At 54.6% G+C, this 24,647-nt stretch overlaps 6 protein-coding genes across 6 annotated transcripts; 3 read left to right on the top strand and 3 right to left on the bottom strand.

Annotated features, from left to right (window-relative positions):
- Nucleotides 1-5,992: 5,992 nt before the first annotated feature.
- Nucleotides 5,993-8,485, top strand: NECHADRAFT_43529 (uncharacterized protein; the record flags this gene model as incomplete). The annotated part of the gene is made up of 3 exons (XM_003045068.1): nt 5,993-6,037; nt 6,230-6,416; nt 6,531-8,485. The coding sequence occupies 3 exons, from the start codon at nt 5,993-5,995 to the stop codon at nt 8,483-8,485; spliced, it is 2,187 nt and encodes a 728-aa protein (XP_003045114.1).
- Nucleotides 8,486-11,273: 2,788 nt separating this feature from the next.
- On the bottom strand, nt 11,274-12,573 carry NECHADRAFT_61889 (uncharacterized protein). Its single transcript, XM_003044655.1, has 2 exons — nt 12,125-12,573; nt 11,274-12,073 (listed from the first exon to the last, which is right to left on the bottom strand). Exons 1-2 carry the CDS (start codon nt 12,522-12,524, stop codon nt 11,631-11,633), a joined length of 843 nt encoding a protein of 280 aa, XP_003044701.1. The 5' UTR covers nt 12,525-12,573; the 3' UTR covers nt 11,274-11,630.
- Nucleotides 12,574-13,309: 736 nt separating this feature from the next.
- NECHADRAFT_11060 (uncharacterized protein) lies at nt 13,310-16,276 on the top strand (the record flags this gene model as incomplete). Its single annotated transcript, XM_003045067.2, has 3 exons — nt 13,310-13,575; nt 13,634-16,106; nt 16,160-16,276. Coding segments are annotated over 3 exons (2,856 nt in total), but the record flags the coding sequence as incomplete, so codon positions are not given.
- Nucleotides 16,277-17,376: 1,100 nt separating this feature from the next.
- NECHADRAFT_43190 (uncharacterized protein) lies at nt 17,377-21,290 on the bottom strand (the record flags this gene model as incomplete). Its single annotated transcript, XM_003044654.1, has 3 exons — nt 17,377-20,519; nt 20,580-21,069; nt 21,231-21,290. 3 exons carry the CDS (start codon nt 21,288-21,290, stop codon nt 17,377-17,379), a joined length of 3,693 nt encoding a protein of 1,230 aa, XP_003044700.1.
- A 1,315-nt stretch (nt 21,291-22,605) lies between these two features.
- On the bottom strand, nt 22,606-23,551 carry NECHADRAFT_61885 (uncharacterized protein). Its single transcript, XM_003044653.1, has 5 exons — nt 23,394-23,551; nt 23,298-23,312; nt 22,971-23,121; nt 22,841-22,906; nt 22,606-22,778 (listed from the first exon to the last, which is right to left on the bottom strand). Exons 1-5 carry the CDS (start codon nt 23,439-23,441, stop codon nt 22,753-22,755), a joined length of 306 nt encoding a protein of 101 aa, XP_003044699.1. The 5' UTR covers nt 23,442-23,551; the 3' UTR covers nt 22,606-22,752.
- Nucleotides 23,552-23,727: 176 nt separating this feature from the next.
- Nucleotides 23,728-24,585, top strand: NECHADRAFT_70137 (uncharacterized protein). Its single transcript, XM_003045066.1, has 3 exons — nt 23,728-23,942; nt 24,008-24,112; nt 24,186-24,585. The coding sequence occupies exons 1-3, from the start codon at nt 23,764-23,766 to the stop codon at nt 24,493-24,495; spliced, it is 594 nt and encodes a 197-aa protein (XP_003045112.1). The 5' UTR covers nt 23,728-23,763; the 3' UTR covers nt 24,496-24,585.
- The last annotated feature ends 62 nt before the right edge of the window (nt 24,586-24,647 follow it).

The following is a 24,647-nucleotide window of genomic DNA, read 5'->3' as shown; positions in this document are numbered from 1 at the left end:
CACCACCTGCAGACAGGCCAACAGCACACCGTTCTCGCGGCTCTGTGCCGACATCTAATGAAAGAAAGGCGGCCCGAAACAAGACACCTTGCTGACGGACGGGCGGTTCTAAAATTGACATTCAACGCTCACAGTTACAGTTGGGTCGTCCAGCCACCGCCTGTCGGTTCATATAGCACCAAGACATGCACGTGTTGGCCATCTGAAACAGAGTTGTCTGACCCTGATCGTTGGAAGGGTCTCAGCATATACAGCACCGCATCCCCAGTCTCAACACATCTTGCTGGGGTTCGACAGCATAGCAGACAGAAGAGGTGTCGGACCCTTGGGACTGGGTTCAGCGTGTCGTGTGCTTGGGATCAAAAGAGCGTACGACTCGAGGCACGAGCATGGCTCGGCAAGCCTGCACGACCTCGCTGAAGATGTCTGATAGACTCGTACGACGACTCAAGCGAAATTGTTGGCGAAGGCATCGTCTTGCGAACTCGCCCCTCAGTTGTCTTGGCATGGAGAAGGCAAAATGACAGCAGATAACCGTCCAGCAGAGCGGACATCCGAGTTACAATGGCGGGGTGGCAGACTGAGATCTTGTCCCGCCTCCACGAGTTCTTGGTTTAACAAGTCGCCTGGCTGGCTCGGGTAACCGATTCATCTGGTCAGAACCCAGAACAGATGCTTGGAGATCAGGCGTTCTCAGCTCGTCATCATCGTCCTTTCCATTACGCTGTAGCCAACTGGAGTCTCCGTACAAGGGGCGGTTGGCAATGGTGATAGAAAAATATGCCCTCGGCAACCGTCGCGCTCACCCTCAAGCATCATGGTCGCGAAAAGCAATGCATGGATTGACGGCCGAAGAGATTCGGTCTCCAAGTGTGGAGACTTCACAGGGGCGCCGGACACTACTCAACTCTTACCCAGTAAAGGATTGTGACGACACTCGAACCCCGTTGTTGTTCTCGCCGAGCGAGCATCTAGTTCGTGTTCACCAAACTCTATGCTGTAGGGCGGCTCCCTTGCGAGCGGCCCGCGCGCCATGGCCCTCACTAGCATCCCAATGGCCATACCGCAGGACCTGACAGCCCCATCTCCCAGCAAGCTGGTGGCGGCCTCTGTGCGAGCTCGGCCAAGCTAGGCGCTGCAGGCATTGGCGATCACTCTAGCTGCTGTTGCACCCCTGGCCAAAGATTAACCCTGGTCCCCTGCGCAGATCGCACACCCGCCCCTCACCCTGGAAGCTCAAATTGAGCTCTGCTCAGCGCTCTCTCTGGCCTGAGAATACTTGATATCTGATCGCGCCAGGAAGGATGGGGCTGAGATGCAGTACAATGTCCTCCTCGTCCCCATGCCGCCTGTTTGGGAGCCCCTCAAGAGCCGAGGTGGCGTGCTCTCAGAGGCCTTGTTGAACCGAATCCTGGAGTTGTCATCCCACGCCACCCCGGCGATGGACGCACCATGTAATTTGAGTGGGAAACTAGATCGAGCCGCGTCGCTTGCTCAATTGGGCGACATGAGTGACGGCCGAGGGCTCTCAAGTCACCCCGAGTTCCCGACGCGCTGATGACTGGCCTGTGGAATACCTGGTCTGTACGAGATCCCCGTGGCCAGGCCTCATGGCACACCAGGACGACAATCACAACCAATGATGCCGCGGATGCCAGAGATGGGAAAGATTGCGCTTGATGGAGCCACAAGCTCATCTCGCTCTGGCAATTGGAAGGTCAGGCTGTATAAGACCAACCGGCATTCCCCACGTCGAGATATCGCTCTGGCTATTTCTTGACTGCATTGAATCAACTTGGTCGACAACTGCAGACTCACGATATTAAGACTCGCATCGAGGAACAGGTACGGGACGGCTAGCTAAGACCACCCACACTTGGAGCTCGCTTCCAACGACTCGACGTTTCTTTTGCGGGTGTCAAAGCGGCGAAAGGTGCCAAGCCACGGATAGAGGGAGGTTTAAATGCAAGTAGGATCTGAGTTGGGACGAGTGAGACACACACGATGGCTCGCGTGAGTCGGGTCCATTACTGACAGGTTTGTCTAGGGAATTGGCGCCACGACTATCACTATCTCGAAGCAAACGCTGGCCTTCAACGGGCAAGGTACGAACGGCTCCTTCAATCAAAACGTTCTCTTGTTCAGATTCTTGGTTTTGTTGGAATTCTCGTCTCCCCATGACCCACCCTGACATTTGTTGTTGTTGTTTTGTTTCCTCGTTTCTTTTCCCCGCTCTTCAGCTCAGCTTCATGGCCTCTCATCATTTCCCGGCCCCCTTTATTATTATCATCCCAAGCTCGCCTGAGAGCCAAGACGACCATCTTGGAAGGCTCCGGGCAAATCCGCGGCAATGGCGTCCCACCCTTGTCGGTCAGTCTATTGAGTGCGAGGAGCCAATCTGGGACTTTTTGGTCGACTACTGTAGTCGAGCAGTCCACCTGCGGCGCTGGTATCCAATCCCAAGCCTAATGGGGACCACCCGACCAGTGGTGACGCCAATGTTAAACCGCTTTCTACGACGGCCCTCTGCGAGCTAGCTGTCTCCTATTTCCCTGCTTTCTTTTTCTTCTCGACTTTTCTTGTCCCTTTCCCCGTTTGGCGGATGCTCGCTGGAGGCGCCGTCTTGCCTCTGCTCCCGCTCGAGCTGCAGACGGGACAGAGGGGATTGCGTCTGTTGGCTGCTGCTAGAGGCGTGTGGGGACACGGGAGGATGTGGATTGAGCGCAAGCGCGGGAGGAAGGGCTTCAAACAAGGGAGGGATGGTTGACCGAGAGGTTACTTGCAGGTGCCCCAAAAGCAATGGGAGGCTGATCGGAATGGAGTTGACAGATTTGACTCAGAAGAGTGCCGGCAAAACGATCATCGATCACCCTGCCCATAACCACTGGCCGACAACAGACGGGCAAGCTTGATCCTTGCTCAGCACCGCGGAACCCCAGTCCTCCGAGCAGGCAAGCGTCAGGCTTTCCCAGCGGTGCTGACGATAGCCCGCCTCCTTTCTAGCTGGTGCTGCATCATCATTTCGGCGCAGCGACTGAGGTGGTGGTGGACAAAGTTGGACCCTTGACGCGAACACGGTTTGCCAGTCACCCAGTGGGTGTGGTGGTCTTTTTGATCTGTTCCCCCTAGCGACTGATCGACAGATAGTAGCACCCGAAGCTAGATTTGACGGGCCACCTGCGAACTCGACCACAAGCCCTCACCCGACGTTGATTTCGAAACCCGAAGCATCCAGTGCTTTAAGAGAGCCCTGGTAGGCTTGACTGAAGAGAAAGGTTAGTTTACTTCTGTTTGGGTGCTGTCCTCCATAATCAACCCCAAGCCCATCCATCAACTGGTGCCATGATCCCAGCAAGCTTAGTGAGCTTCAGGGATACGTACCGTCAAACAAGACGCTCGGGAGTTCATAAAGGGAAAACAAAATGGAGACGGGAAGACGGAAGACGGGAACGGGTCCAGTACGGTTAGGACCGCGCCCTCGCCGGGGTCTTCGCAACCCTTCAACCCTCCCTCAAAGCACCGGGTCCCACCGCTCTGCTCTACTGAACTTGGGCCTGCATAGCGCTCTTCAGCGCCCAAGGACGCTCTGGGCTCGCCCTTGACATCCAGCTGATGCCGCCCGCGCCGTGCGCCATGCCCACTACCGACACCCCTGCACACCACTATCGATCCCCGGCTTGCCATCCTGCCAATCACGGCTGACCAGCTATAGCGACACCCCTAGGCCGTCCGATCGACTGCCTACATGCACATTACGCACACATTCGCATCGTTCAGGCACGTCCACAAACCCTTCCTTTTTGCTTTGGCTCTCAAGTCCATCTCGTTTCTTTTTTAGTTGCGCTCGAGTTGAGCCGACCCTTGTCTGTCAAGAGAGGAAACCCCTTTCGAGCCTAGTCGGCCTCCTCTCCCTGCTTTCATGGCCTGTCCTGTCGTCTGCTTGTTCCCGATCATCGTTCTCCATTAGTGATCACGCATGGTCCACAGCATTTAGAAAGGGGTGTGCGCGTGTGTGTGCTCGCGCACGCGCTTCTATGGGCTTGCGCTTCTGCGTCCTGGTTGCCGGCTGCTCCATCATGGCGTGCCATGACCACCGAGATCCTTGGAGACCTCGGGACGGCTTGTGGGCTGTGAAGCAGCAGGATCTCGCTGGGGTAACACATGATGATGCCCTTGGCAGAGCCAGTCGTCTCTTGAGCAAGGTCACGCTTCGTGAGGCACTTCCCTCTCTCAGCTCCATCTTCTCCACCATTTCCCGAGCTCATGATGTCTCCCCCTTGATTGAGTCTGCCATCACCCTTGCATCCAGCTCCGAGACACTTGGGGATCTGGCATTCAACGGCCAAGGTGGTCGACCTAGCCCCCCCAGATGTCACAACACTGACCCTGGCCATGGCCTGGCCCGTCTGTTAAGCCCGATGCCATGACTGCCGTGGACGGGTCCTGTATGTAACGTACTGTACAGTGCTGCCCTCGTCGGCTCCGGTCTACTTTTGAGATAGACGAGTGGGGGTGGGCTCAGAAGGCAAGGGTCCCGGCAACTCGACATTGTCAAAGACCAAAAGCAACCAGACAGCCCTCCCTCTCGCTCTCCCTCTCGTTGCTTCCCCGTTCCTTTCCCACCTGCCATACACCACTCTTCGTCTTCATTGGCTTCCTCCAAGGGAGGGATGGATTAGATAGATCGGGTCCACAAGTCCCGTCTACCTACTGGTCTGGTCTGGCTTCTCTTGTCCTTGCCTCCCCGCCCTTCGTTCGGTTGGGAGCAAATCTGAATCACCACCATCTCCTCTTTGACGCAGGGCAGAATATCTTGCATACGCCGTCCCAACCTCAAAAAGAAATGCTCCCTCATGTTTCTCATCCCTCATCTGCCTTCGACACCCCCAGAAATCCTCCCGTGCGAGACTCTGACTTTCCTAAATCTTGCCAGTCTGGATCACTTCGGTTACCCGCACTGAACCATCTACCCGCTACTGTTTGTCTTCCCACGCCCCAGTCTGCAATTCGAGTCAAGTTCCATCTGCGGCTTGACACGAACTTCTCTAGACCCGGTGTCTTTGTAGCGCATGTCGACGAACTCGAGCTGACGGTGAATAGGTCCGTGGGTCCTTGCAGTTGAACAGCGTCTTTGACTACTTTGGCGGCATCCGCTCGCTCGACCCTTGGTCTCAGCTTGCACCCGCGGATCGCATATTGGAGTCTAATCCTGCAAGGTACAGGAGTACCTTCCGGTGATATTGAACATCTGTTGCCTTGAAGGTAAGGAATCTGATGTGGCGAATCATGGTGGCCATTCTGGCCTCCTGGACCGCAGACGAGGGTGATAATCTGACAGACTCTTCCTAGGCTCCCGTTCCCTTCGTATCATTACACGGCTATCTTGAACAAGCAATCCAGCCCGCCCCCGTCTGGATTCCTTTCTGTTTATTATTCCTCGTCGACGTGTTCTAGCCAATGGGGCCGCGCATGCCTGAGCAATATTGAGCCGAACTCGCCGCGTCAAGGAGTCCACTTCCCCAGCTCGAACAGCAATCTTGGGTCGGCGAAACGCAACTCCTTCTCCAAAGGGCAACCGACCTCTCCCTTCTTGGAATGCCAGTGTCTCTGGTCTGGATCGGAACTACGAATTGCCCCTCCAACCTTTACGCATCTCACCAGTAAGGAGCCCTCCATACACTCGGCTGTTTCAAAACGCCACCTCCAAGACGCAGAAGCAATTCAAGGGAGAGACTGACCGGGGATACTAAGCATCAGGAAGACATCATCCTGCACGTTGGTGTATGCCCTGTGCTAGATCAAATCTCCGAGAAGCAAGACTTGCACAGCGATCTTGTCTTGGCCGACTGGCCCCGCCGGATAAGACCTCGACGAGACCTGTTTAAACCACGACCACAACCACCTTCTGCGTCCAAGACAAGTGGTCTGCATTCTCCAACTCTCCTCCCTCAACAGCCCATTTCCCATCAGTCCCCCTTTTTCGACAGCTTGAATGTCTGCTGTCAAGTTCCAGTGTCCGCCCTACAAGCTTTTCGAGGTGAGTCGAAACCTAGACCTTGTTCCAACCCTCCCGTGACACGACGGACGAATTCCTCTTTTGTTCTTCGACGCCGCCCACAAGGCTGCATAGAGTCTCTCCTTCTGTCTCCCTCCCTCACCATCTGTCTTTAGACATCTCCCCTCCATAGTGTTTCGGGGCTTCAAACACTGACAGAGAACCCCTACCTAGCCTGACTACCATCCCCAAAAGCCAATAATTGTTGGAGTGGACGACAGGCTCGAGTCGCCTGACACGCTCACGCTTCGTTACGAAGAAGCTGCTCGAGCAGCGAACGGGGGAGACCCAAGAGGGGACTCCCCTCCTAGGCTCTTAGAGATGGCGACCTACACAAAGGCCCAGCTGCCCTCGATGCATGGTGAGTAGACTGGTTTTAGTTCCAAGTGACGCAAGTCATGAGTGCTTCAAGCGTCGACTTGAAGACACTAGGGGATGGAAGCTACTATTCAAGCAGTTTGCTAATACATGACAGCCGGTTACGATGCAACTCGATATCAGGATGCTAGCTATGAGCAGTATTCGGCCCAGTCATTCCCTACACAGCAACAGACTGAAAAGTTTGCCCAGCTGAACCAGCAAAACTTTGCGTCCAACAATGCCGCTGTTCCTCAGTATATGCCTGCGGGCCCTACAGTGCTGTCATGCCAACCTACGACAGGTATGGTAGGAACTAAGATCTTTATCAAGGTCTCCTCGCAGTACGATCTATTCTCTCTCTCATCACCGATGCCAATATGGTTCCTCCTGTTTGGATCAGAGAAGTGCACAGCGCAGGATGTGTCCAGAGATGTGCAAGACAGCTCTGGCTTTCTTTATACTTGCAGTGGAGAAGCACCGCAATTTTTGGTCACAGGCTGCGCCAACAGCAACGTGCCGTTGTCACTCCTTCTCGAAGGGCCTTCGGGAGAAGAGATCTCGCGGACCGTTGTAGGCACTTTTCAGTATTTTGAAGGGTCGGGAGATGACATCACGCGGTCAACTAAGATACCCAAGCATGAGGACGCGGCACCTGCCCCTGCAGTAGATCAGCCGAGTACCTCACCCAAGGCTGGCGAGCCTCAGCTGCCTTCAGAGCCTCCTACAAATACCTACGAGTATCCAGCTCAACATGGACAGTATGGCAACACATTTGCGCAAGGAAATAACGATATGCTTAGCACATACAGGAGCACGAGCTTCACCGACCCTCACTACCACCGGCGTCCGGCGCCGACGGCGGGATGGAGCCCCTACCCGAGCACCCTGGGGAGCACGGGGAGGAACTCGGCGGCAGGCTTGGACCCGACAATGACGGGACGCCCAAACTTGACGCCACTGCCGATACCATCCTCATCTCAGTCTGGCACACCGCAGTTGATTCGAACAAGCACCATCGCCAACAGTGCTGGAAGCAACTCGAGCTACCATCCCATCTCTCTTTACTCGAGCAAGGCGGTGCTCAAGATTGCGGGAAAGCTGGAGACCATGGCGGAGAACTGGACACAGGAGGAGTGGGAGAATCGTCGACGCATCGTCCTCTTCCGTAAGACTCAGAGAGGATCGACCCTCAACGCAACCTTCCAGCCTGTGGGTGTCCAAGACCGACCCCCAAACAGTGTCTGCATTTCATGCATCTGGTGGGCTGAGAAGAATGAGTGCTACGTCACCTCGGTCGACACTATCTATCTTCTCGAGCAACTGGTGGCCGCCCCAAACCGATTCAGCGTCGAGGAGAAGAACCGGATCCGACGCAACCTCGAGGGTTTCCACCCTCAGACAGTATCCAAGGCCAAGGCAGAGAGCGAGGAGTTCTTCAAGATCATCATGGCATTTCCTAACCCCAAGCCCCGCAACATTGAGAAGGACGTCAAGGTGTTCCCGTGGAAGATTCTCGAGTCAGCTCTCAAGAAGATCATCGGCAAGTACAGCGCGAGCCCTAGCAGCACACTCCCACCGGCCAACATCATGAACCAACCGAGTGCTCCATACGCTCCGCTCCCCACGCCTCCTGGACCGGGCATGGCTTCACACACCGACCCCCACCAGCAATACAACCTTCCTCAGCATCACGATTCGATTCCCTCTCCCCGGTCGCTATCGGGTTCTCAGCCGAGCTGGACCCCATATGCCGCAGCACCTGGATACTCAACAACCACCTCTCGAACCCTCAGCCCCGGCCTACGCAACTCTAGCCCACAGCAGCCGCAGCCTCCCTTGCGCATCACCACCACGCCCCTGCCGGCGGTTTCGACTTACGACAGCCGAAGTGGAGGATATGGGGCGACAGGGCTACACACGCCGATTAGCCACCACCCGCCTACTGCGACGCCCCCAAGATGGGACCCTACGCCCGCAACATATCCCGAGAGCTACCCCAGCCTGACATCGCAGACGGCTCAGCCAGTATACAGCACAGGAGGATACGGCGAGCCGGCACCCAGGGCATGAACAGGCTACAAGGCCTTGTCCCCCTCGGCATTATCGGATGACCACTCAGGCCCAGCCTCTTCAGCTCGTGTTCCTACCTTCAGACCTTGATTCACCGTGTCTGGAGGCCGTATTGGACAGCCTCGTGAACACTGGGGAGGAGGGTCGCGGGGGCGAGTCAGGTGTCGTGGCGCACACCAATCAAGGGCCTTGCCAGGACACCATCTCGGGTGGGAGGCAGCCCTCTCAGCTCAACAGTGGCCTTGATATGCGGCCTTCAGCCTCTTGAAGGTGGGGAGTGATGGCGCCATTGGTCGTGCAGGTGGTGGCTGTGATACCTGGGGGACGCACGATACGCGCCGTCCCCCCCTTGGCGGCTGGCCTGAAGCTGCCTACAACGACCAAGACGACGTCAACGCTTTGTCTCTCGGGGGATGTCGCAAGTCTCGGGCTCCGTCCACTTCTCTAGCGTGTGCTGGAAGTGGTCATGGGGTCGCAGCGGCTCACCATGTCAACCACCCTCTTCATGAGCCGGCGCTATGGCCAGGACTATCCAAACCTCCCTTGTCACGATCAAGCCTAGCGGCGGCTGCGGCAAGGAAAAAATGGAACCAGTCCAACCACGTCTTGGCGGGTAGATCCGTCAAGCACAAACAGGGATCAGCTGTGGACTTTTTGGCTCGGCCACACCACCACGCCCGGGCTTCTCTTCTGAGCTTCTTCTGCACGGCGCTTCTAGGCGTCCTCGCACGGATCCATCCTTTGGATCAGAGTCGTCATGCTCAAGTCATTACATGCACCTCGACAAGGTTGAGGCTGCATCTTTCCCCTTTCATATTATGTCTTGCGAATTAATGATGCCATTTTGGTCATGTACTACGGTCCGGTATTATAGATTTCGACCGTTTTTGCTCTTGTATTCTTGATTCAATTTCCTTATTTGGGACTGGGTATGTACGTCCCTGGGATCTAGTAACATAGATGGTTTGTTCATGTACTCGTATGGAAGGCTACGAGATAGATGGGATGGGATAGGACAGGACAGGATGGGATGGTCGGTATTACGGATATGATTGGAATGTCGAACAGTGGTTGTCATGAAGGAATGGGTTCAGACAGGATATGTGGGTTCAACCATAGTTACCGGGATTTCATGTTGTTTGTTTTGGAGGATCTTCATCAATAGGCATTATACCCTTCGTGTGCATTCATTCCTACCTACGCCTCATGTTTTTGCATTGTCTCTTTACTTGGTCTTTTATGGAAGGGGTCTTGGGCACGTAGACGGGCAGGGGTTTATTGCATCAATGGGAAACGGGAATACACGCGGAATTTGGGAGGAATGGGCACCATTCTATGATAGATTACCAGGTACTGGGTAATAATAATCTCTGGAGCAACCGTCACGTCCATCACGCTCGTGTTTTGATTAAGGGTCTCATGGTGATGGGAGCACGGAATGACGGGTGCATTCCACTCGGAGATGCTGTCACGGGAGCGCCGGGACGCAAGATGATATGATGGCTTCGCAACAGACAGACACTAGGAGAACAAAGAATAGAAGGTTTGATTGCGACGTGTGACGGGCGGGCAAAAGTTGAGCACGGCCCTTGCTGGTTTGATGTAAGTTTTCCCCGGGGTGGAAGGGCGGGCGGCCGCGTGGGATGGACGGGCGAGGCATGTGGTGAGATTGCGCGTGGGCGGTGAAAAATGATGGAGGGGCGTGTCACACGGTGTTGTAGTTGGGGTGGAGTATCTTGTTTTTGTTTGCTCAAAGTTGAAATGGAGGGATGGAAAAGGGAGAGTGTTGTTTGCTTGTGGTATGATCTGTTGATTGTTTGCTGCTTTGGAAACTTGTTTACGAGGTTGGGGTCTGGGTGGTGGCTCTCAGGGGTCTCACGTGACGCGCAAGTAAACAGCCAAGCCAGTATACCCACAACAATTGCATTGTATCAAGCATTGGTCATAGGCTCTGTGCAGTTAGTAATCACTTGTACTAGATCTCATTTGGAATTGTGAAGTTGAGTATCCTGTGTCTGTTCCGTAATCTGATCCTTGCTAAGGCAGATGGTCTCATCACAATGAGCGTGGGATGGGGAGATGATAGGCGGTTCTGGTTGGCAAGGAGGGATAAGTAATCAAAGTAGAATACATCTAGACTTTACAATAGGGTCTGGCGATTCTTGTGGATTGTAGCCCCATTACACCTCGATCCGGTATAAAGTTGTTGAACCTGTATCGATGTATGAATTCACACACATAGATAACGGCTTCACTCAGCTTATTCTACTTCTATTTTGTTAACCAGGCCTAGAGTCAGGGCTTGATTTCATTTAGGCTCTATCTTCCCTGGTCGATATACCTGTGATAACGAGTCTGATCCATGCCAGTGATAAACTTGAGTATCTGAGCCTTAACCATCCAAGCAAGTGATGAACCCCCAGACTACTATTTAGATTATCTTGGATCTTTTGCAGTAAATATGATGAAAATACCTCTGCACCAAGTCAGACAACGCTTTCTCAACAAAACCCTATGTCAAACCAAGAACTTCATCATTATAACCCCTAATTCTTCCCCTGCCAATTTCAAATGTCAGGAGTTTTCCAAGTCTTTCTGAGCTTTGCTGGCACGATAACAGTAAAATGGCTTATGGAAGCTTGAGAATTGTATCCTCATTGGTAAGAAATTTGTTGATTATAATAGGGGGAACCATCGTCAATCCTCGAGTATGAACTATGCTTGACAAGTTCGAGGGGCAACAATATGGTCTGATAGTTGGTCATTGACACCGTCATGACCTCAAGATGAAGATTACGATGTCATTATCATTCTACCCTTGGAGAAGGTACTGGCCCACACTAAGTAGGTTTTTGAATCGCTAGACAAGAGTACAAGTCAAGTTGTGATGGAACGTCATCTTCCTCTGGGTCGTGTCCAGGTTATCGGGCAAAGACGAGCTTGAGATGTAGAGTCGACAGCATAGAAAAACCTAGAGAGCCAATGGCACGTTCGGCCTTTGAACTGCAGCTGTGATGGCGAATCTTGGCCACACATAACGCTGTGTGTTGTTTGCTGCCAGGGTCAAAACAACGACTGATCTAAAGGATTGTATTCACTACCATTCAAACAAGAGCTCAACTCGACACTTTTCTCTTGTCTTGATTTAAGCCGCATTCTGCACCTGCACCTCGCCATTGGCCAGACCGAAATAGGCGGCAACGGGCTTCTGTGCTTGCAACTGCTTGCCCAGCTTGACAGCCTCGTCACCGTTGAAGCCGTGGAAGAGGCCAATCTCGACGATGCCGGGCAACCGGACCAACTCCTGGGCGAGGGCGTTGATCTCCCAGACACCATCCTTTCCTTGACCGTCAACTTCGGAGGTGATGTCCTTGGCAAGGAGCAAAGGAGGGAACGGGGCGTCAATCAGCCACATGCCGTTGTCAGTGACGCACTCGCCAGCCTTGCTGGGGAGACCTGAGCGGACGACAGGGTTGGGAGAGCCCATGGCTCGAAGACGGGTCAGGACATCAGGGGCAGCCATAGGGAGGACCTCGATGGGGATGGTCTTCCATGTGGTGCACAGTCGGGGAGACTGCTTTCGGTAGTCTATCGAGGTCAGTTTCTCTTACCGACATGACATACTCAGCAAAAGCGTACCAGCCACGGCAATGAACTTCTTGGCCGCAATGGCCACGAGCTTCTCTTGGAACAGACAAGCACCACCACCCTTGATAAGGTTGAGGTCCTCATCGACCTCGTCGGCGCCGTCAAAGGCAACATCGAGGGCGACAGGGACGCCATCGACAGTAGGCCTCTCGTCAAGGATGGCCAGCTTCAGGCCAGCAGCACGGATGAGGCCCTTGGACTGACTTCCGGTAGGAATAAAGGTCATGCCACCGTAAAACTCGGGCCCCTTGCTGACAATGGCCTCGACGACGTAGACCACGGTGCTGCCGGAGCCGATACCGACATACTTGTACTCGGGAAGAAGGTGATCATTGACGGCCTGGTAAGCGGCCTGCTTCTTGGCCGACTCGACGAGGTTTGCTGAAGACATGGCTCTTGATTGAATGGTGCTTGCAGCTGAGGCTGAGACCTTGGCTACGCCTGCGTATGAGAGTTGATGATGATATGATGGTGGATTTGTTCGGTGGGCGCCGCTGTTGTTTATAGATGAGGGGTGGTGGGGAGATTCAATCACGTTGTGTAGGGTAGATGGCTGATGAGGGAATTAGCGATTGGATGTTAAGATTTATGCTAAATAAATCTACAGGCTCAGAGCGTCAGAGTTTTTGTGGAAACTCACTCTTGTTGCAATGGGAATGTTTCTTGATGATGATGAGGCTCTGCTTTGTAAGAGCTGATGCGGTTTGGTCAGCTTGCATATGCCTGCTCGACTGGAGAGGGACGCCGCGTGAGAGCGAAGGAGAGAGATATTCAGCATGATTAATGGACACGGCAATGTATAACATCAATTCTTATAGTTGACTTGACCAATACCGGAACGAGGGCGTCCACGATAGCATCCGGCTTCGGAAGGCGTTTTCTTTCATCCATCCATCCCGTCTTTTATTTTTATTTTTTTCCTTTTTGGCGGCTCGCATTGGCTCTTGGAGAAAAGGTGGCTGCAATCAATTAAACCCGCGTCATGCCCAATAGCCCCGCGACGCGTTTTGACGCGTCGCTCCTTCTCTGTACTGTAGCGCGCCTGCCTTTCTTCCCCCACATGCATAACCCATGTCCGTGCCTTCCCCTGGCAACCAAAACCTCCCCCCTCGATATCAACATCCACCAAATTCAAGGCCTCATCGCAGTTGATTCTAATCACCAACCGCCGCCATGGCTACCCCCAGCGATGCCGGATTCATGATGTCCGACGCCCCCTCGAGGGCTGCCGCAACTCCCCGGCGAAACTTTGGCTTCCCCTCGTCCTCTGCATCTCGACCGCGAGGCCCGCCCTCGGAGAACCTGGGAGCGCCCAGTGAAGATGGCTTCGCCGATGATCAAGTCCCGCGGAGCTCCAGAATTCCCAATACCGCCGAGATCTCACGCGTGGAGGATCGAATTGGCTTGCTGGTTCAGGAACACTTCGAGTCCTTCATCGAGAAGTAAGCAACCCTGGCATCCCCTCACTTTTGAAGCAGTGTCTAATATCGCAATCAATAGCTTCGCCGAAGGCCCTCTGAGCGCTCCCACCCCAAGCGCCCCGACCCCGAGTGCTGTCACCACGGACAAGTACTACGTCGCCCAGATCAAGGGTATGCGCACATACTCGCTATCCACTTTCTATGTCGACTATAAGCATCTCGCTGCTTATGAGAATGGTTCCTTGGCCGATGGTGTGATGCGCCAGTACTATCGATTCCTTCCCTTCCTCACTGCCGCCTTGCACAACATGATCGCCAAGCACGAGCCCATATACTTCCGCGAGCATCGCCAGCCCACCGCTTCGAGCAACCTCACCACCTCGGCCGCCAGCCATCTTGGCTCTGCCAGTCAATCCGAGTCATCCCATCGCAAGAATGAGCACCAACAGACCGACAGGCTCTTCTCTATCGCCTTCTACAACCTGCCATTGGTGTCAAGGGTGCGTTCCCTCCGAGCCGCCAACATTGGCCAGCTCCTCTCCATCTCTGGTACCGTCACGCGAACATCAGAGGTTCGTCCCGAGTTGTCTCTGGCCACATTCGTGTGCGAAGCCTGTCGCACAGTGGTACCAAATGTCGAACAGACATTCAGATACACGGAGCCTACACAATGTCCCAATACCACTTGTCAAAACCGCGTGGCCTGGCAGCTTGACATTCGGCGCAGCACCTTTGTCGATTGGCAAAAGGTTCGAATCCAAGAGAACAGTTCTGAGATTCCTACCGGCAGTATGCCTCGAACCATGGATGTCATTCTCCGTGGAGAAATTGTCGACCGTGCGAAGGCTGGAGAGAAGTGCATCTTCACTGGTGCCCTGATCGTTGTCCCTGATGTTAGCCAGCTTGGTCTTCCTGGTCTGCGACCAACCGCCGTCCGTGATGATCGCAACGCCCCAAGAGGCGCCGACGCTGGTGGAAGTGGAATCAGTGGTCTCAAGGCCCTTGGTGTGCGTGACTTGACTTACCGTCTAGCCTTCCTTGCCTGCATGGTGAACCCGGACAACTCTTCTACTGGTCAATCTGCCGCCAGCGGTGTTGCCGATGTTGTCAACGCCTTGACACAAAACATTTCGAACGAGGGAGACCAGAGTGTTGAGGATGCCCAGGCTGCTGTGCTGGCGTCCATGAATCCCTCCGAGATTGAAGATCTGCGAGCCATGGTGCACGGTGATCACATCTACTCCCGCCTCGTCCAGTCCATTGCACCCATGGTCTATGGACACGAGGTTGTCAAGAAGGGTCTGCTGCTCCAGCTCATGTCGGGTGTTAGCAAGACCACGCCTGAGGGTATGCAACTTCGAGGTGACATCAACATTTGTATTGTTGGTGACCCTTCAACCTCCAAGTCCCAGTTCCTCAAGTACGTCTGCTCGTTTGCACCCCGAGCTGTCTACACCAGTGGAAAGGCCTCGTCTGCTGCCGGTCTCACAGCAGCAGTGGTCAAGGATGAGGAAACTGGCGAGTTCACTATCGAGGCTGGCGCTCTGATGTTGGCGGACAATGGTATCTGCGCCATTGACGAGTTTGACAAGATGGACATTGCAGACCAGGTTGCCATTCACGAAGCCATGGAACAGCAGACCATCTCCATCGCAAAGGCCGGTATCCAAGCCACTCTCAACGCCCGAACGAGTATCCTCGCTGCTGCTAACCCAGTTGGCGGTCGCTACAACCGAAAGACGACTCTCCGCTCCAATATTAACATGTCGGCACCCATCATGTCCCGTTTTGATCTGTTCTTTGTCGTCCTCGATGAATGTAACGAGCAGGTCGACCGTCATCTCGCAGAGCACATTGTCGGCATCCACCAACTCCGTGACGAAGCTGTCGAGCCCGAGTTCAGCACTGAGCAGCTCCAGCGATACATCCGCTTCTCCAAGACCTTCCGCCCCGAGCTTACTGATGAGGCTAAGGATGTGCTGGTCGAGAAGTACAAGGATCTCCGAGCAGATGATGCTCAAGGTGGCGTTGGCAAGAACTCGTACCGTATCACCGTTCGTCAGCTAGAGAGTATGATCCGTCTCTCTGAGGCCATTGCCAAGGTGAACTGTGTGGAGGAAATCAGCCCTGACATGGTCGTTGAGGCATACAACCTCCTCCGACAGAGTATCATCTCGGTTGAGCACGACGATGTCGAGATGTACGATGAGGAGCCCCAGGAAGACAGCGAGACTCTTCTTCGGGCTGCTGATGCTGCCTCTGGCCGTGACCAGGAGGGTGATGCACCGATGGTAGAGGAGGAACAGGAGCCTGAGCGTAGCAGCGTCGCACCCGAGAAGCGGAAGCTCACCATCACGTACGACAACTACATCAAGATGGTCAACATCTTTATCCAGCGAGTTAATGATGATGAGAGTGGCACTGGTGAGGGTGTGAATGGCGAGGAGTTGGTGAATTGGTATCTTGAGCAGAAGGAGAGTGAGCTCGATGGTGAGGAAGACTACCACCGCGAGAAGGCTCTGGCAAACATGGTTCTCAAGAAGATGGTCAAGGTAAGCGCAACTATCTGTCACAACTTATTCGACAGAATACTGACTAGTTCCAGGAAAATATTCTCATGGCTCTTCGTGGCGAGGGTCTCACAGACGGCGAGGCAAGCTCTGCGTCAGCCGCCCAGGTCATCTATGTTCTCCACCCCAACTGTGCTGTTGAGGAGTTTTAGACTTGTCGATAGATGGAGAGAAAAGAAGAGAATGGGTACATATGCATGTCATGATCTCACGCCTTGGGGGAAGGGCGTTTCGGAGTTGGTAGATATCACATACCCCGTCTGCGGGTAGCTTGACTTATGAGCGACGATGTCACGGATGGATGGTAGGGTCATAGAGGGATGGGATTCTTCACAAGGGGACTTGAAGATGTACTTACTTGGATGTTGACACGAGGAGCCAAGGGATATGATGAATAGTTGAAGTAATGTTATGAGTCAAGACGGATTTTGTGCATCTTGATTGCTTCCTCATGGTTCCGTTGATGCATCATGACACTGCAATGTTGGACAAGAGAGGAACGTTGCGCGAAAATTGTATGATTGATCATTCATCTTCTTGACAGCCTCATACGCACTCGTTATTTGATCGGCGCATAAGAAGCCCTCATCCATCCCATCCATTCCCATCCATCATCATGGCCCTTCCACTCCGGTCCGTCACCCCGAATAAACCGACTGGTTCCTAATTTTTCCAGCCCGTCTTGATCCAGCACCTTCATACAAGAAATAGAGAGAGAGAGAGAGAGAGAACAACTAAAAAAGGAAGAAGAAGAAAAAAAACCAAGACAAACAGGTCCATGATCGCAAACCTGAGCCAAATATCAAGCTCCCTTTTTGCAAAGTGTGTCTTGTTGGCAGCTGGTTTACATGAGCTCGTTTTTTTGTGTTATCAGCAAGCGCCCCTCTCCTTTTCACCATGACACGAATGTTGCGATGGTGGACGGGGGCGTGGTTGGGGATTTGATACAGAAGAAGAAAAGAAGCGGAAACAGAAAAACAGAATATGCAGGTTGCCAGAAAGCTCGTAGTATGAAGTGTCCACATCAGCCAGTAAACCCGCCTGTGTGACTGTGTGAACCCTGATGAGCTTCAACATGTTGTTGGCAAGGGACGAGGTATGAGAAAGAGGCTGGCGCATCGGTCGGTTAAGGGGAAAAAGGCACAGGATGCTCAGCTAGTATTATGTAGTAGAATCGCTCAAGTTTCATATCGTGCACAGCGTCTCAATATCCATACGCAAGTCCCTCCTGCTATCGTCTGTCATTGTCGACTCAACCCGAAGCAGACAATGAAGCAGGGGTGCCAGAGCCTCGGCTCCAGTTATCAGATCCTCGACTGCGGTATCCGCCGCGGCCTCCTCGGCCAGAGGATGTAGGGTGTTCGCCACGCGAGCTAGACACGTCTCGCTTGCCTCCTCGTCGTTCGTGCCCAGAGCCCCGATGTCTAGGGCCAGACTGTCTGTGAGAGCCTCGACCACCTCGGGTGGCAGAGAAGGGGATAGTGACGAATTTGGGCTCAGTCATGCCAGGGAAGTGAATCTTCATGGCATTGCCACCGCCAACTACGTCGGCGGGGAAGTAGTAAGGCTCCATTACCGCTGAATGGACAGCGAATTTCTTGGGCAAGGGCTTGTTCTGAGCCAAGGCTGGTTGCCATGCCGCCTCGGGCGCCTTGTGTGGCAGTCTGATCTGAGGTAGGGAGCCCATCTCCTGTTCCTCAAAGCATTCCTCGGCCATGGGCTTGGTGATAGGTGATGAACGGCCTCTGCCCGTCTGTGGTGGAGCGCTGACCCCAGGAAGAGAGACAGTAGCAGAGTCAGAATGGGTAACATAGTCCAAAGCGCTCTTACTGGCCGGATCCACGCCAATTGATCTCTGGGGAGGGGACCTTGCGCCGTTGAGGAGACTGTTGATGCGGTTCTGCCACACTTCCTGCGTTGCCTCGCCAGCTGTAAGAGGGGCTCGATGGGGGCTCAACGGAGGTCGGGTGGGATCCTTGAACGGTGGCGGGTTAGCCCAACCGAACTGCGGGCGGGTTGGAGGCGCGTGAGATGGTGCCATGGCGGGAGGCAGCTTCACAACAGGATGGGGCTTAGGAAGAGAAACGTGAGGTCGCATCACGTCTCCTTCGTAGGCAGGATGTCCCTCCATTGTGGGTGGTGGTGGAGTGGGTGACTTGGTTCTTGATGGCTCAGCCTGGCTCGAGTCACGAGCGTCCTTCATAGGGAAGAATCGTGATGTGCGCGCTTGTGATGCTGCTCCCTTGCCCGTCGGGGGCAGGATCGAACTGCCACCAGCTCCAATTACTCCAGTAGGGGCCGGCTGGGGAAGGTCCTCCCTTGATGGCGCAGCCTTCATCTCCTCTCCAGGCGCCCTCCAAGGGCCAGCTGGGTGCTGAGGGTCAGCCTGTGCATGTGGCCCGACTGGTCGTCGAGTACCATCACCAGGAGCATGGACTTGACGCCATGTCTCCTTGATGGCAGGTTGAGCATCCTCGATGGTTAAACCACGCTCGGCAAGTTGGCGTTCATGCTCCGTTCTCTGGGCCAGTCGCGCAGCACTCATCTTCTTGTCGTTCTCACTGACTGCAGCAACCCATTTGCTAGTAACATCCGAGGCAGGTGCAGCGTGTGCGCCCGGGGGGCCATATCGCGGAGGCACAGATCCAATAGGCGGTGGAGGGTGAGATCGTCCCTGAGAAGGCTGTCGCGCCATGCTCGGAGGAGCGATGGGAGAGGGTCCTTTACCTCCTTGAGAGCCAGCACGGTTATCGGTCGGTAGGCGTCCCAGATCGGTGATGAAGGTGCCGTTACCGAGACCCCGGTCATTATTAGGGGAGCCCCAGACATTTCGAGATGGTGGCGGAGCTCCCGCACCCCAGGTTGAGGCGACCCGTTCCTGTCGGGTGGCTGCAGCTGCTCCCCAGAGATCGGTAGGCTTGGCTTCCTGGCTATGGGATACACGTCTAGCGGCCGGTGCCGAGGCATGGGCTGAGTTAGGAGGTCCTGCCTTGGCATCTGCATCTGGTGCGAGATGTCGGGCTGGTGGAGTGGCCACCGACTTATCGGCCTCTTGTTGGGATTGTACAGGGGATTCACTCTCTGGCGCATTCGGTTCGCGCTGTTGAATATGGGTAGGCTGCGATGCATCCTCTGATTTTGGCGGCGCCTCCTTCTTGTCCGTCTTCTTCTCAGGGGCAGGTCCCATCGCATCAAGCTTCTTCTGAATGCGCTCCCTTCGTTCAGCTTCTTCACGGGCTTCCTCTTCCTGACGCCGTTTCCTAGCCAATTCGACACGTTCCCGCATGAGCTTCTTTTGGTACTCGAGCTCGTCAACCACTGGCTGAAGTGGTGGAGGTGGTCCAGCAACTGGCTCCGGTGGAGGGCCAGGTTGGTGAGGTGCCGCAAAGGCAGCGCGAGGTGAAGCGCGTGGAATCCAGCCTGACTGATGTGGTGGCCCTCGAGATGGGCCATGCGCTGATACCGAAAGATTTGGCGAGACGGGACTGTCGACAGAGCCCGCGAACGACGTCCTTCGAGTGCTGAGAAGCTCAGGGGGCGGCATAGAGCCTTCATTTCCCTTGTTCATGCGCTGCATGAAGGAACCACTTCCACCGCTGACGTTGGACGATCCGCGCCGCCTGCCGAAAGACGCATCCTGTGAAACCCTATTGGTTTGGAATGCACCAGATGGTTCTGCCGGATAATCGGACGGAGGTGGCCGCTGTAGCAAGGAAGGATGCTTTGGGTGCTGATCCATTCTGAACGAACCACGACGGTTGTCTAGCACTGGCTCGTATCGCCCAGAATGGGAGTTGTAAAGTTCCCTATTACCGTGTGATGAGCCATCTCTCCAAGCGGACCGGTTAAAGTCGTCGGCAGCAATCTCCTTGGGTAGAGGCGGAGGCATGCCCTTGAAGTGCGATGGATGTCCTGGCCGGGCAAGCTGCGCCTGTTCCGCAATAGGGGATGCCTTTTCCACCGGAGGTAGAGTAGCCCAAGGGGACTTGATGGGAGCTGGAGGTGCTGGAGGTTTGGCAACGAGACTTGGCTTGTCCTGGGAGCCACTCTTCAAGACCAAACCCTTGCCCTGTGCCAGATTGCTCGATTTCGCCAGAGGCGAGCTGATAGAAACAGGCGGAGCAGGAGACCTAGGTTTATCGAGGCCCTTACCCTTAGATGCGACTGAACCATTGTCGGAGCTCGGAGGCGGGTGTTCGTCTGGATGAGGGAGAGTCGTCTTTGTACCGTCTCCCCACGTAATAGCTTCAGGAGCCCAGTCATCGTCGTCGTCGTCGATATCGGCCCACTTGTTCTGTCCCTGGGCATCATCCTCGTTCAAGCGACTAGCCATGTGAATTCCATACTTTTTCAGTTCCTCATCCGTGAGCTTCTTAGGCTCTGGGGTAGGGGCAGCTAAGATTATCAGTTAGTGAGCTCGAAGATGGACCCGGATCGACGAGGCGGCACACGTACGTCGGTTCTTGTTCCAAACTGCGCTCGCATCAGGCGCACCACCCGGCTTGCCTCCATTTGCGCCAGAAAATCGAGGGGAGGAGTCGCGAGTGCTGCTGCCAGCCTTTGCTATGAGTCGAGGTCTCGAGGAAGACAAGGTCGCGGAGCCAGTGGGAGGAGTGCTGGAGCTGGGTGGTGGTTTGTCGGTGGTCTTTGCCGAGGCGCTGCTGGCGTTCGCCTTTGCTGCGAGAAAGGTCTTATTGACGGAGACGGCCTTGAAGGTAGCTGGTTTCTTGACGGATGAGCCTGTGCGGCCGTGTCCCTTGTCGCCATCCTTGCTCTTGACGCCATCGGCCTTTGATGCCTCTGTATCGGAACCTCCACTGGCGCTAGCATCTGCGGAATTGAGCTGATCCTCAACGCTCGTGATGTGTTTGTTCGCGATGTCATCGTAGCCGGCACTGCCATTCAAATTCGAGCGGACGGAGTCGACATGTTGAGCGTCGGGCGCCTAGATCAGCAGGATAACAAGTCAGTTATATGTCAAGCTAAAACAGCTTGGCCAGGGTTGTCGGCTTTGGATGCTAAGCGGGCGGCAGCAAGAGCCGCAAGGGTAGGACCCGGGAGCAAAGTTTCATCACTATTTTGGGGAGCTAGACGATAGCAACGTACAGGCTGAGACTGAGAGGCAGTGGCATCGGCAGCTTTGTCAACGGCAGCCTCTGTTGCCATCATACGTCGTGAAAATGCGCCGTTCGTGGGGGAAGCGAAGGAAGCCCTCGTGACAGAGTTTCGCCGCCTAGTCTCGGTGCGTATCTGCGGGAGTGCGTATCAAAGGTTGCGGTCGGATCCCGGGAGAAGTCGAAGATGATGAGGCTGCGACAAGTACGCGGGGCGGGGAGAACGTGGGAGGTAAGAGAGCGACCTGGCTAAGTTGGAGGCGGGGGGTCGGGGTCGGGGTCGGGAGGAGGGGGATTAGCGGATAGCGAAGCCGATCGTCGTTCGGGCGCAACGTGGCCGTTATTTCGTGCTGAATCCGAGAGGCGAGGGGAGGGGGGAGAAGGATGTGAGGAGGAGAGTCACCAAAATGCAAGGTGTGTCAGTTGAAGTGTAAGGTGAGGTTTCGAGGTACCCGGAGTAACTGCGGTTGGTGATGTGGAAGGCACTGCAGGCGACGAGAAAATGGTCGCTGGATTTGGACTAGCGTTGAATTGGGCTGGGACGTCCCTGCAGGGCTGTTCCAACTGCCAGCTGCCAGGCCCCAACTTTAGGGGCTCCAGCGCCTTTCAGGCCACGAGCCGCCAGCCAGGCCTGTCCTGTCCACATGGACTGACCGAGTGACTGCGTCGGCGTGTCACCAGGGGTCGGGTGCTAGTAAAGAGTGATCAACGGGCGATAAGAGTGAGATCTGATTTAGATTTATTCCGATGGATGTTCCTCATCAAGCAACAAGAGCACCACCTGAGCCTGGGTCAACCCATTTTTGCCTAGCTTGGTCTATTCCATGCCTGCGTCTTTCTTGGTGGTACGTGACAGCATGGACAAGCTCTAAACCAACGGCGGCTACCTACCTTGCGCTAGAACGCGCCAATGCTGTTATCCATCATCTGAGCTCCCATGAGGTAGGGTACCACCTCTGGGAGCAGGGAATCTGAGACGTGATATTCCTGATTGGAAGTAAGAGGGGAAACATAAGCTTTACTACTAATTGATATCATTAAGTTTCCTAGATCTCCGTAGGAAAACTATAGAGTTCCTGATCAAATACAAACTGCATGACATCTCCCATGAAGGGCCGACCATCGGAGGTGCATGAAAAACCAAGACATTGAAGGAAGCGTACTAACTCAAAATAACGAGGCTGAGTTAGAACCGATAATGGTTACTCAACTCGCAGTGATTCTGGATACAGATTCAGGTACCAGGAGAAAACACTCAAGCCAGGAGCATTCGCTTTCCAACCACATCAACGACTCATACGCAGAAGCACCAGAAGTTGAACTCAAACGAGTGCAATCACGACACATGCAAGAAGTCAACAAAGTTTCAGGCTAATGTCACATCACTTGCTTGTTAGAGATACATAGGGAAACCAAGGCGCGCGCTCGACCGCGGTGTTTAGGAGCTTTATATACACGACCTCCGTTCCCTCTCAGACAATAATCCCGCTAAGGTATCTGAATCCCACAGTAATTTAGTGGGCGTTGTTCTTATGGTGGCCTACAAGTGTAACCGGTCAGTGAACAGAGCTCCCCCTTTGCTCCGAAGCAGGAGATACATACGCAGGTGGAAGTAGTAGTTCTGGGCATAACCAATGGCAACGAGGAAGACAATGGCGTGAATGATGGCTACAAGTCAATCGTCAGCATCAACAATGTACTAGCCCAGCTCTCAAGGGGGGAATGTCCATACGCTTGCCACTGGGGTTCTTGCCAAAGTGCTTGGCCTGGTATCGGCCGAGGAGACCCTTGGCCTTGACCTCGGGAGCGGCACCTCGGGGAAGCTTCTCGTAGAAGCTGACGACACGCTGCATGCGGATAGCATCAGGAGCGGCGCCAATGGCCTGTGTTTGATCGAAATTCTGTCAGCCCGTCGAATTCCCCATCATCATTTGACTCTCGCGTATCGATCGCAGCGCCGCATCGCCAAAAAAGCCGGCATCGTTTCCCCATCCATCATTTACTCTGCAAAATCGAATTCGGAGATCCCGGGGAGAAGGAGTTTAATCGTGGTGCGTACCTTGGGAGAAGCGACCTGTTTTTTGAGATCCGGTGTTAGCAACGGAAGCAATCGGAGCACCGGCGGACCTTGCGCTCATAACCGAAGGGGGCTCACCTTGGGAGGGATGAGCGTCGAGAGCGCTCGGCGGGTGACGAAGCTCATGATGTCTGTTTGTCGGGGTGATGCGAGACTCGGGGAATTGTTCAATTTGCCGCGTTGGTCCGTCGAGGGTCTTGGTGACGCTCAATTGCAAGGCTGGGAGTGGGAGGTGGGATTTCTGTCGAGATAGTTTGGTCCCGCCAGGTTCAGGTTCTTGCCGAAAAGCACTCGTCCGCAGCGCCTCGGCAAAACGTCGCTCCGCCCCAGCCAATGGGAGACCCGCTGTTCCAGCTTGCTCAACCTCGAATATCGCCGCAACCCACCATCATTCACTCAAGAAACCTACGCCCGTCGACGTCGTCAATTGAAGCCATCGCGTCGCAAAATGGCCTCCCTCCGATCCCAGCGCGCGGCCCAGCTGCTGCGAGGCGCCATTGCCCCCCGAGTCGCCCTCTCCGCCACCCCCCGTCGATTCCAGAGCTCCGTCACCCAGGCCTCCGGCACAGTCCCGGCTCCCACGACCAACGAGCCCGATTACAATATTCAGGCTGACAAGGCCACCTCGTACGAGTCCCCAAGCCGCCATTGATTTATGGGAGGATAAAAGAGAAGTGCTGACTGCTAGCCAGCACCTACACGCCCGTCCCCAAGTCGCTTCAGGAGGGCAGCGAAGAGATCCTCCCTGCTGCTACTATCTCGGGTGCCCCCATGGAGCTCCAGGCCCGAACAGTCCGGTTCGTCTGACTCTGCTGCAACATATTCGAGTTGCCATCGATAAACCCCATCCGAGGCTGACAAGAATCGCAGCATCTACCAGGAGACCAAGCCCGCGACTCAGTCCGGCGAGTGGCGTGGCCAGCGCTGGCGCATGGACTGGGACATCCTCCCCAAGGGCCACCGATGGGAAAACCCTCTGATGGGATGGCAGTCTTCGGGTGATTTTATGCAGGGCACCCACATCAACTTCAAGAGCAAGGAGGATGCCATTCACTTCGCCGAAAAGCAGGGCTACGAGTACTTTGTCCAGGAGCCCAACTCGCGAAAGTTCGCTCCCAAGGCGTATGCCAACAACTTCCTGTACTCCGCCGGAAAGCTCAAGCACATCCGGACGAAATAGATGGCCTATATGGCCCGGCATCACGTTGTAAATACTCTTTAAAGGCTCTGGTACTATTCAATAACTGAAAGATACTTGGTTTTGGTTGCTTATTCACTGGTGAAATGGTGTCACGACAGGAGTATCAAGTTTCAAATGGAACATCTTATGGA

The sequence above is a fragment of the Fusarium vanettenii genome, assembly GCF_000151355.1.
Source record: "Fusarium vanettenii 77-13-4 chromosome 6 genomic scaffold NECHAsca_20_chr6_4_0, whole genome shotgun sequence".
Classification (NCBI taxonomy): Eukaryota; Fungi; Ascomycota; class Sordariomycetes; order Hypocreales; family Nectriaceae; genus Fusarium; species Fusarium vanettenii.
The sequence above is the reverse complement of the archived record's forward strand: the minus strand, read 5'-3'. Positions and strand labels throughout refer to the sequence as shown.

Excerpts from the sequence above, each read along its gene's own strand:
- NECHADRAFT_61889 (XM_003044655.1), bottom strand. The coding sequence starts at position 12,524 with ATGTCTTCAGCAAACCTCGTCGAGTCGGCCAAGAAGCAGGCCGCTTAC. Across the intron at positions 12,074-12,124 it reads GAAGTTCATTGCCGTGGCTG|ACTACCGAAAGCAGTCTCCC; the intron begins GTACGCTTTTGC and ends TGACCTCGATAG.
- NECHADRAFT_61885 (XM_003044653.1), bottom strand. The coding sequence starts at position 23,441 with ATGAGCTTCGTCACCCGCCGAGCGCTCTCGACGCTCATCCCTCCCAAG. Across the intron at positions 22,907-22,970 it reads CAAGAACCCCAGTGGCAAGC|CCATCATTCACGCCATTGTC; the intron begins GTATGGACATTC and ends ATTGACTTGTAG. Across the intron at positions 22,779-22,840 it reads GAACTACTACTTCCACCTGC|GCCACCATAAGAACAACGCC; the intron begins GTATGTATCTCC and ends TTACACTTGTAG.
- NECHADRAFT_70137 (XM_003045066.1), top strand. The coding sequence starts at position 23,764 with ATGGCCTCCCTCCGATCCCAGCGCGCGGCCCAGCTGCTGCGAGGCGCC. Across the intron at positions 23,943-24,007 it reads CAGGCTGACAAGGCCACCTC|CACCTACACGCCCGTCCCCA; the intron begins GTACGAGTCCCC and ends ACTGCTAGCCAG. Across the intron at positions 24,113-24,185 it reads CTCCAGGCCCGAACAGTCCG|CATCTACCAGGAGACCAAGC; the intron begins GTTCGTCTGACT and ends CAAGAATCGCAG.